General features: G+C 35.5%; 1 protein-coding gene across 1 annotated transcript in view; it reads right to left on the bottom strand.

The window, feature by feature from the left end:
* The window catches only part of ADCY2 (adenylate cyclase 2), a 205,016-nt gene that overhangs the window by 48,607 nt on the left and 144,193 nt on the right, over positions 1-12,216 (bottom strand). Inside the window, exons 13-15 of the mRNA XM_059855000.1 lie at positions 8,325-8,394; positions 5,899-5,996; positions 172-256 (exon numbers count right to left, since the gene is read on the bottom strand). Coding sequence (XP_059710983.1) covers positions 172-256; positions 5,899-5,996; positions 8,325-8,394 — 253 coding nt within the window. The remainder of the gene's footprint in view (positions 1-171; positions 257-5,898; positions 5,997-8,324; positions 8,395-12,216) is intronic.

Consider the following 12,216-nt stretch of genomic DNA (forward strand, 5'->3'; position numbering starts at 1 on the left):
TTCTGCTTTTCAAATAAATCAGGACATTTTACAGAAAACCAATATGGACAAAACAATGTCCACAGAAGCCTGAGTATGCAAACCCTTCTTCCTTTAACTGGTACTTGGCAAAATCAGAACATGTTATTTCAAAGAAACCAACTAATGGATTAGATTTCCTTGAATACCTACCAAAAGCTGTCCAGCGAAACAGATAAACAGAATGAAGGAAAGAAAGAGAAATGCAGCCCCAAATGAAATTCCAAGAATAGATGTTCTAGAAGAAAAGGAAAACAGGCATTAATTTCTTGGTTACACATTAATAACATGACATTTCTTTGTCTATAATACAGATGATATGAAAAAGTACTATGTGCAAGCTGCAACTTCCAAACATCACCACCATGGAAAACCAATTAAAACTCTCCCTTGAATGGCAGGCATTTCCCCTGCCATTTTCTCAATTCGGGAATGATTGAATTAAATTACCTCTGACTTGCAAAGTTATTAACATGAGAAGCTAATAATTTCCACATGTATAAAGACAGAGTACATTAAGAGAAGCAATGCTTTGTTTTGCTTTAACTGTAGGAAGCCTGTATTAAAGAAGATCCTTGCTGCTTTAGTTTTTTGTCGTTGATTTTATAATAATAAAAGAGCCTAATAGACATACAAAATAAACTTGCTGGTGGTGTACATTCACCCCTAAAAGGCAGAAAACTGCACAGGTCAGTGATGTCCATTTTCGGTGTCTTGCAGCAGGAGCTGTGATGCTGATCACCCTTACTCAGTGCTACTTTTTCTTGTGTGTTATAAATAGGAAGGTCTAGTCAAAGCAGCACCCCTGGATACTCAGTAAACAGGGATTCAGTGACATTCTGTGCAGTCCTTAATTCATTCCTTCATTCATTCATTCTGCAAATGCAGAAATCTCTCTATAGGAATACTACCACAGTAGAGCATAATTGCTCCATCAGGCACCACGTGAGAGCTTCTTAGCAGATCTGCGGAGGGAAAGATCCAGTGGAACCTAATTATGTTTAATGATTGCCAAGAGAAGACCAGAAGCTCTGGATCAACGCAGTTGTTTAAGCATGGGACCTAGATGCAGTCATGAATTCCCTTACCTGAGTACCTGCTTTCAGATATAACCCCAGACTTGACACTTTTACAGAATTAAAAAAATATTTCTCAACTCCTTTGAGCCTCAACAAACATCTTACCTTATCAGACATTATATGCCAGAAATATTAAGAAACGTTTTGATCTGTTTTAACAACAGTGTTATACAAAATATTTTCAGAAAAGAACAAAAAAGCATTAACATCACCAACCAATCTGATGTCATTAAAAGCATTTTGGAGAGTAATTGATGAGCTTCCCTTCCAAACATTCAGAGAACTTGTTATATATTAAGTATTAATCATCGGATTTTGGGTTGCATCAGCAAAGCTGATGAAAACAAATGACTGGGAATTCATAACATATATTAATTGTAAAATAATATTTTTAAAAAGTTATTTGAAGATCATTATTGCTTATGAATACATGTTCTCCAAGATTTTCTCATTTAGACTGAGACAGTAAGCTGTACATCAGAGTATTAAAACTAGTTTCTATTCTTAGGAATTGAAAAATCTCATAAGCTCCAGAAAAGATGAAAGAAAAAGGAAAAAAAGAAATAAAACCAACTAGGAAACTAAAAACAGAGCCAGTTAGGAAAGAAACAGGTTTATTTTTTCCATATGCATAAACACTTCCCATCTTATATATCCTTAATTAACATTCAAAGAACTTTTCCTACATTTCAAAATATAACTATTCTTTCTCTGATATGAAGAATACAAGAGAGGGGCCTCCACATCTTAAAAAATGGCTCAACACAAGAATAGCCTTATCAGTCAAGTTTGGAGTGCCTCCTTTTAGTAAAAGAAATGAAGATGTTTGAGAAACTGAAGAGCAAGGGAAATAAAATTAACATGGCATAAAGAGAGCTTATGCAAAGAGTACTTAATCTCCCGGGCAACAGGCAAGAACAAAAGGTCTTTGTAGCAGCTTCACATAATCAATGATGTTATTGAAGGAGCACAAGAATCACACAGCAAGGTGAACAGGACAAAGAGAAAAAGACTGAAGGCACTAAAAAGTGGTATCTTACAATCCAGACTTGAGTGGTGAAAACAGAGCAAAAAAACCCATAGTATTTTTGCTACCCAGACCCCCTTCTTATCTGGGAACAGCAAGACTTCTGTTTCACTTAAGCCAAGATAAAATAGTTTCATGCTGCTCCTAGAAGGAAAGAATTGGGCTGAAAATGCTACGAAGAGAAGCAAAATGCTAAAAATTAAGTGCCACCATGAACAAGTCTCATTTGAGGCAATGACCATAGGAAAGCCATAATATGATTTCTTTTTTGTCACTGAAACATTAGAAAAGCAGTACAGGCCTTTTCAGTAAACTAACCTTGCTTTTGTTATGTAGAGTTACCAAATGCATTGCATTGACAGATTTGGGCAAAATATTTAGTCAGAGGAGCACCTGAAATTGCCTAAGCCAGATAAGTTTTTACCTGCTTCTTCTACACTTTAAGGAATGACCTCATTCTGCTCTCTGCTACAGTCCCCCACCAGAAACCCAAACAGGACAACCCTCAACAATAAGCTACAGAGAGACAGTTTAAAAATGAGAAAACCATACGAGAACTTTTCAAGCTTCAGGTAGTTCCATGTAAAAAAAAAATTATGATCTTTGCTAAACTTGCATTTTTCTGGTTTCATTAGGAAATATTTGCTTTGGACAATTCATTTTTATCAGTGGTACGAGATTGGAAAAAAATTATATTTATGTATATCATGGTAACTATTTAACTGAAAACCAGAAATTTATTGGTAAAGATAAAGATATTGAAAAATGTAGAAAAGAATGTCTTTTTTTCCTACAAGTTTGTAACTTTTAGGAAAATACGTGACTTTTGGCACATGTCCTTTAATGCAGAGAATTTCCTTAGCTTGGAGATAATTGTTCTCCATGTTCTGAACAACAGGACTGCAAATTCTCTTGAGGTGATAAAATCACAATGAAGCAACTGCAACTGACAATTATACAAGCTAATACTGAATTCACACCTTTTTGGTATCTAATAGTAGCTATTTATTTCTTAAAGGCATTGATACTTTCACTAAGCCACCAAAAGATTCAATAGCAATGAAGACTGTATGGCAGTTTCAATGTTAAAACAGTATCAGTTCAGTTTTATAATTCCACTTGAATTGTTGGTGTTTATTGGTTTTAATACAGCAGAAAAATAGCTAGTAATAATAGTTTCCTTTCACTTACACCATCTTCTATCTTCCGTGCCTGCTTTCAGACAAACTTTCTAAGTACTCCCTCTCCTATGAAAAAATTCAGTTGTGCCTGATCAAAAATACAACGTGAAGGTCTCCTAACCATGACTGCTAGCTTGGCATGACTCAGGAAAAAAGGACAGTTTTTTGAACACAATGGCCTCTGCGAGTGAAGACTTGGGAAGAATCTTAAATGTAGCCTAAATACAATCCCTTACTTCAATGCTGCAAGAAGTATCTCCTGTTCAATAGAAATATACTTTCATCAATTCACCAGTCTGTATTTCAAAAAACCAACACTACCAATTCCATTCTAGTACAAATTCTGTTTGCTTAAATAAAGAGTATAGGGTTGCTGTGAATTAATAGGCATACTTCTCTCACTTGGCAAACCAAGAGTGCTAGAGAGCTACTGCAGGCCTGTTCCAAGGAAATGTAATGATAAAGATTTGCTTTCATTTAATGACAGTGAAGACCTACTCCCCATCATACATTTCACCCCAAGATATTGTTTTCTTGCTTAAATTTGTAATTATCACTTTGTGTAAAGCTTATTATTAAAGCACCACATCACTTTACCAAGAAAATTAAGACATTAATAAATTTTTCCAGCCTTGAAAAAAATGTCTGGAGATCTTGAAAGTATTACTTAGTACTTGCAACTTGCTGGATGTTATCCATCATCAAATATCTCCAAATCTACTTTTAAGTAGCAGACTGTGTGCCTGCACAGAAATCAATGATATTACACTACTGTAAAACCAGGTTAATGGAATAGTGAATCAATAAAACCCAATGACAGATTTAGTTCATCTCCCTGTCTTCATTAGAACACCATTTAAAAATCCTGGAGAACTTTTGGAAGAAAACAAAAAGGGTAGATAGAATTTTAGTAGGAAATAACATTTGCAGCATCACTGTATGTTCAATGTAAGTTGCATTTGTGATGACTACATATACTGGTGGTTTTTCAGCTTTTGTTGTTGCTGCTTTTTTAACTTGCAATGCTCCCAATTATCCAGAAAAGATGCAGGTGCCTGTATAATACTTTGCCTTTCTGGATTCCATTTTTGTATCTATTAAAATAATCCACAGACCACCTGAAGCTGAATACCGTTAATGTTGGTAATACCTGATTTTACACTTTTGCTTTTACAATTTGATATGCAGCCCTATAAAAGCATCATAAGACAATTAACATTTTGGTAATGAAAATGACAAAGCATTTATAAGTGTCTTTTGCTCTGATGTTAGAAATAACAGAAATACCAGCAAGTTGGAGGATATTTTCCTTAGCTGAATACAGCTCCCTAGAGTTCACTGATATTCTGATCAATTTTAACAAGATAAAGAATTGGTTTAAGCAACACAGTAAGGAGAGAACAAAATGAATGTCTGACCACATGTAAGAGAGATGATAAATCTAGATTAAATTTTATTACTAAAATAAAAACAAAAATCACACTGCTGGCTGGCAGCAGTTCTGCCTTTGGCTTTTGAGATGTGGCAGAACATGAGTTCCCTTGAATTAATTCTTTTACTTATCAAAATACAGTATGAGCTTGTAAAATTAAATTTACCAGGTATTAATTTCATATTTTTAATAATGCCTAAAGTCACACTCAAACACGTGCAGGATACTGCTGAATTCCTGGCAGAGTGTCCCTTGCTTTGTGCCTCCATTTGAGAAATTTGTGGGGAAACTGCTGCTGTAACGTCTGAATAGAAGTCCATAAAACTTTATACATGTTATAAGCCTGCAGTACGGAAAGTCAATTTATAATTTCCTAACACTTCCTTCTGGCTTTGAATTAAAATGTAAGTAAATACTACAGAACAAGCCCAATCATACAACTGTGGTTATAAATAATAATCTTGAAAGTACTCTACAGGAGAAAGGTTTATGAGTTAAGAATTACTATATGACAGGGAATCTGAAGTGTTTGCTTTAGAAACAATTGCTATAAAAGAAAAACCAACTTTTCACTGTGTAAACAATCAGCCACAAAAGTAATTTTGAAGTTTAATAAAACATCCTATATTTGAATTGTCTTCCAGTTTTCAGCTTTCTTCAACAAGCACAAATATAAATCATCTAATAATGTATAAATTCTGATAAAAAGATTTATTCCAGAAAGGGATTTTAATATTCCAAAATTAATTTTATAAATGTACCCTTCATGGTTATTAATCCTCTGTTTTCATAGTCAGTGTAGCAGTATTATCATAGTCATAAGTTAAATACAGTGATTTATCACAGTGCCAACTCTGTAATACATTTTGTCTCACTCTAATATCCAACTGTCACACTTATTTTTAGCTGCAAAGAGAAACTAAAAGGAATGAAGAATTTTTACTAATGTTTGGCATAACACTATCAACAGTGTTTAAAATTAGAAAGAAGACTAACTTTGAAAATTGGCTGAAATCCCCAGTCTTTTCCGTTCAAGTTACTTTCCATGAATTGACACCTGTAAACTAACAATTCCAATTTTTTTTTTTACTTATATTTCTTCTTTTTTTACACAAATGAGCAAATATACATAGGAACAAGTACACATTAAATATTACTTACTTTGGCAATACCAGAATTTGTACAACAAAAATGCAGAAGAATATGAGACAGGCACAAGTCACATAATACTTGAATGCAGGCAGAGTAGTTGCTCGATACTAGAAGAAAATAAAAGCAAATGTTAAAAACACAATTGCTAAAACAGATAAAATAGCACCCAGCTGAATTTTCAACTAAAAGATTCACATGTGTATAGGCAGTTCTTAGCAACAGTAAACGTCCTCTTCTTCAGTGACTTCACATCCACTCACACAGGGCTAGGGATTATCAGACATAATACTTTTGCTTATTGAAGAACAGTCACATCCAATGGTTTGGCCTTGTTCCTTCACTGAACTCAATATTAAAACACAATATAAAAAATTTAATTAACAAAAAAATTCCCCTCCCAAAAAACCCCCCCAAACCTACCAAAGAGAAAAATTTAAAACATAAGTTAAAATATTTTTAGGAACGACCAAGCATTCTTCAAAGATTCCAAAATTCTTTGTGATTAATTCCTCATACTGATTTTCAGTTATTGAAAAATACCGAATGGGCTGAAACAGTTACAAAAAATGCAATATAAATTTAGAAAGGAAACTTCTGAGCACAAAAAGTAGCAAAGTGTAAACTGTGCTACAGAGCATAGCTAGGAAGCACACTGATATTTACTGAATCTATATTATTACTTCAATTAAAATATTTTATGTCTTTGTTAAAAGGCCTCGTATGTCCACTACTAATGTTATGTTACAACTAAACACTTGATATTCTTAGGAGAGAGTCAATTTGATCTGTTTTGTCATGAGAAAAATCTATTTATCTCTAATTAGTCTGTCTAGAGACATGAGAATTAAGCAATGAAATATTTATCAGAGTTGCTCTGCTATTTGAGATAGATATATCTAGGCTGAAACCAATTAAGTACTCAAAGGGAAATTATCTAAGTAGCTATTAAAGTTACTTGCTCTAGCCTAGGTTTATTTGGGTTTTTTTTTTTTTCAAAGGATAAAAGTTCAAGATTTAATTACTAAGAAAAAAATACCAAGGATTATTTTCACAAAGTGCTGGAGATGCAAACTTCAGAAAATGCAAAGTGCATGAGCTGTGCCTTCCAACAGCAAGCACACAGCTGTGTCTCTCTGCTTAATGCCAAGTTCTGCCTATGAACCAGTGCACCAAACTTTACATGAATATGTAGAAACTCACTTTGGCAACACAACAGCTTTTTTTACTTTTGAATTGTATGAAAAATTAAAATCAATTCTTATCACTTATGTAACTGGATTACAAGGCACAAATATGTCTTTGCTTGATGGGTACCTCTGCAGCAAGTTCTGTTCTTCCACCTGTCATGTATGTTTGTAGTGGTCCTGTTCAACAATTTTGAACCTTGAGCTGCTATTAAAATTTCACAGAATTCCAATCTACTTTTAAATTTGTTTCAGTGTTTCACACTTCTCCAGGCACTTCCTAATGAAGGCAGGCAATTCACTCCTTAGGTTAAACAATTGTTTTGCTTTATTATCTTTCTGTACCTTCAGGTCCCATAGGGCCAGAAAAGCTTCTGTTTAAATCAAAAGCAGACTTCCTACTAAGTTCTTTAAAGCAAAGACTGGACTCGTGAGTCATTAAAAGGTGATAAAAAAATACATTAAAAAAAAGCTGGATCCAAGAATAACAATTATCTCTTTGCTGTTCCACAGCATTCTGCATCAAGCTAATGGACTTCTACTGGGAGCATTGACTCAGACAAATAACTTAGCTCCCAAATTTTCTCCCAAGTCATTGTCCAAAGTACATGTAGTGACATATTTCTCTCAAGTTCTCTTTCAGAATACATTGGCTAGTAACAACCACATTCAAACCTCATGTGCTGCCAGGCACAGCTTTGATCCAATCAATGAACCCCCAAACGCTAAGGATGAGACCACACCAGGTCTTGCTCCTTCTCTCTTAGGAAGTCTTCAAAGGAGGCTCAAGGAGCCTTGAAACCTTTTCCATCCTAATGCACTGCCCAGCAACACAAGCCTTTGTCAGATGGCCATAACACCTACTCTGCTGAGCTGTGAAAGAATCTGACAATCCTTGTGGATGCTTTGAACTGAAAGATACCTACAGAAGTAGCTAAGTATGCATTCAACCACCACAGGGGACATGGAGGATACCTGCTGGACAGTGTGAGCACAGCATGGCAATAGCTCCTCTAGCCCCTTCTCATCAAATTCACCAATTTACACAGCCAGTTGTGGTCCAACCTACCTCTCACTTCCCCAATGGAAAGCATAGCTGTTCAGCCATCAGCTGCCATCAGCTGCTCATGAGAAAGCAGAAAGAGGCAACTCCCCAGTCTTCCTGCTGAAGCTGTCAGTGAGTAGAAATACACTCAAGGTCCACAGGCCCATAAAACAATGAAAAGGCCTGACTTACTGAAAATAACTTACTTCTTTTTCCAGAGTCTTATTATAGAAAAGAAGTGATATCCTTTGAATATCTTCAGATTTAAGCCACTGCCTAGAAGAGAGAAGGAACAGTATCACTGACATAGGAAGAAAGCAGTCCTGTCCTTTTCTATTACTGAAATGCAGCAAAATAAGAAAATAAGTTGGAATTAAGCAAGGTCACGTGTATTGCAGTGTATGTGGTGAATTTCACTGACAGTAAAAGTGGAGACTGAAAATCCCCTCTCCTTTTTTGGCTTCTTTTGCTAAGGTACACATGAAAAAAAGCTCAGATGAACAACTGCTTTTCTGTTGATCATGCCTAAGGAGAATGATCTCTGCAGTATATGATGGAACTGTAACAGTGATATTCCACTCATGTGCAAAATACTGTAGTATATCCAGAGGACAGAGGAGGACCTGAGACAAAACAAGGCCTGGATGAGGTACCTTTAGGAAAGGCACTGTTACAATATGCAGGAATGGTGGGTAGGTAAGCTACACTTCACAAACTCCTATTGCAAACAAAAATGGAACAAAAATTATTGAAAGAGGTGGAGGGATTTTGTCTTTGAACTGTTTCTGTCTCTTGACCACAGCTTTGTACTACAGAGGTAAATTTTAATCTTCTTCCTGATTATAAAACCTTCTTCCCTGCTTGACATGAGAAATAGCATAAATACTTGTATTGAAATGACAAACCTATTTTAAACTAAGTAAATCTTGACAAAAGTTTGACATAACTTTTACAAAATGAGATGTTCTAATATGAGAGCCTACATTTATTTTAACAGACACTTGAAAAGATACAGAATATTTAAATGAAAGAGGGTTTGGCTGCTGGTACCTCAACGGCACAATACAAATTTGAAAACAAAAAATTAAACAGATTAGTTCTGTGGACATGCAGTACTTGAGCTTGAACAATAGTAGCAGGGATGGAGATTTTTTTTCCAATATTTCCAGCAATAACTTTAAATTAGGCTCTAAACTAGTAGTATAGCTAATGCCTTCTAAATAAAAGGGAATTTCTTAACTGACAGTCTGTAATGCAAATAAGTAGCAGCAGTGAACCGCAGTGGAACATATCCTAAATTAAAGTCCTGGAGAACAGGAGTGGACAGAGTGGAGTGTAAGCTATTAGCTTTAATTTGTGAAATGGAAAATATTTGTTTCCTTGCCTGGGAGACCATCCCTGTTCCTGTGCAATCAGTTGCATTAAAAAAAGGGTCTGTAAACATATTCAGTTCTCGGAATGCCTAATTCAAAAATATATTCCCTTTTTTGCTCTCCCATCTATGTGTGATCACAGTTAGGATTCTGAGAAGAAAGAGAACTGAAAGGCTGGTGTTCCTACAGCATGATTTTGTTTGGGTCCAGCTGTAATCTACTGGAGAAAAAATTCAGTTCGTGGAGTATTTTTGATAAACTGTGAAAATGAAAATGAAAGGTTTTTTCCATTTAGTTACAAAAATTAAACAATAAGTAATCCTCTTCCCCAAACAGTTAACGAATTCCCTGTTTTTTTTAATGGTATCTGACAGGTGGTTGATTTAATTACCATCAGCATACTGCTAAAAAGTTCTCTTTGCAGATCTACTCCCAAGGGCCCAATTTGGTTACACACTTGATCGCATGTGAAGTCAGGAGTGCCATTTAGAGCACGTGCTGCCTCATACTCCACATTACAAGCTCACCTTTTCAGAAGCTTTTAGTTCTAAAAAGTTCACAAAAATCCCTGTACTGGTTTTACGTAGCAGATGCTGAGAGGTCTGAGATGAGGGAAACAGCACAACACAAATGCAAGTGCAGACTGAGTTCATAACAGGGAGCACAGAGTCACACACTTTTGGCACAGACATAAGGGCTAAACAATTCTGCCTTCAGCCTGACTCCCTGATGAGTCTGGAAATTGCCAGAGTATTTCCAAGTACATGAGGACATGTCTCTTGGGAAACCAGGTACCAAAGTTTGTCTTAAATTCTTTTGCAATTCCAGGAACAACACAGACAGACATCTGAATTCTGCGTGTATCCACAGGGGTGTGTGGTTTCATAGGGTTTGTACTGCTTGACAATGTACAGCAAGGAATTATGCACAGAACATAGCAGCACCATGATTTAAAGGAAAAAAGACAAAGAGAGTGTGTCCCTTTAGCACAGCAACCTGCTCACCTAAGACCAGCTGGCTTTACTTCAGCCCCCTCTGCAGGTACATATTTAGCCCTCTGTAGGTACATGTTTAGCTAGATCATCCCTCCATCTCATGTCCTACAGGAGTTCCCTAAGCACCAAGGCTTGGGATGGCTTAGCTAGGACTGCTCATCCCCAGCCTGTGCAGAACAGGCACTTGGAGTCAGGAGTGCTTTGTTCAAGATGCAGGGAAAAGAAACCCATGGAGAAAGTGTTACAGCCTAATGGCTAAAGCACAGAAGCTCTTTGTTCTTCATTCACTCTTGCAATAATGGTTTTTAAATTTTCTTCAGTCAGTCACAGACCTATTTGCCATATAATCCAAATGTTACACTTAAAACATTTAGAAACGCCAGTTTTCTCATAGACTTTCTTAAAACTTTTCTCCTTGATTCACAAACCCTTTTGTTTAGTTTCACAATCACTTGTTCACTCTAGCTAATAATGTTATTTTCATTTTACAGATGAAAAATTGAGGCACAAAGATATGCACAATAATAAAGAAAAAAATGTGATTGATTTTGTGTCTTAAATGTAGGAAATATTTTATTTACCTTTTTTTATGCACTTAGACTTCACAGAGTTAAACTATTATTGAATTACCTTGATGTTTGAGGAATCAGCACTTTTAATAACTTATCCCTGAGTATTAATCAATTGAATCATAGCTTTTAAGAGATTCATTCAGCAAATCAATACAGAGCTAGGTAGAGAATTAGGTTTTGGAAGGTGACATTCAGACTTTCTGATATATAAGATCATTTCTTATCTTTCTGCAGTTTCCCAGGTAATTCACAAACTGCAATGAAACTTTTTCAGAAACCTTTTTTATCCCCAAGTTTCTCTGAATTTTATGTGCTAATTAGATAAGACAAGGACTATCTAAGATAAAACAACATACAGTAGGGTAACTCTATTTTAATCCATTTATACAGATGCTTTACTTTTGACATCAAAACATCATTTTTAAAATCCTTTTATCAGAACAAGTATACCTAAAGATATAAAAAATGTGCCAAAATTTATATAGCTGTTTTAGGCAAGTTTAGTATAATCAAAAGGCTTTGCCTAACACATGATCTACCCTATTTCACTGTGTTCTCTCTATGACATATGAATATCAACACTCTTCTAACTACTGAAATTTTTTTCCTAAATCCAAGTACCATTTAATAGGACTAAAAGATGAAAAAATCCAAAATGTGACATACGAATATTTAATAATTAGGTGGAATACTCAGCTAATTAAGATTCTGAGTAACAGAAGTGGGGGGGAAACATGTAATTAATCACAATTATTGTCCACACTTTTGAACAGCAATTCCTTTATTTCATCAGAGAAATATAAGAACACTTATTTTGGACTGGAATTGATTTCCTTCTAGCCTTATCTATTCACCAGGAAACAAAACATCATACTGCCTCCAGCTCTTCCTAGGACACAGAAAAAAATACATGGCAGGTTGTTTCACCCAGCAATTCCAACGTGCCATCAAGATTAGCCTTCTCTAAGAAATCAGCCAACTAACTGAGAGACATTAAACTATGGTTTCAGGGAAAGTTTCTAATCCTGAGGAATCGTTTCTGTGACAATTAGGAAGCATCAATTTTCACATCAGAATGATGTGAAAATCATTCTGACTGAGCCAGTCATTTCTTGTGTCTTACTTCTCTGCCTGCAGGTAAGATAAATCTGTAGTGTC

This window comes from Haemorhous mexicanus, chromosome 1 (assembly GCF_027477595.1).
Source record: "Haemorhous mexicanus isolate bHaeMex1 chromosome 1, bHaeMex1.pri, whole genome shotgun sequence".
Lineage (NCBI taxonomy): Eukaryota > Metazoa > Chordata > Aves > Passeriformes > Fringillidae > Haemorhous > Haemorhous mexicanus.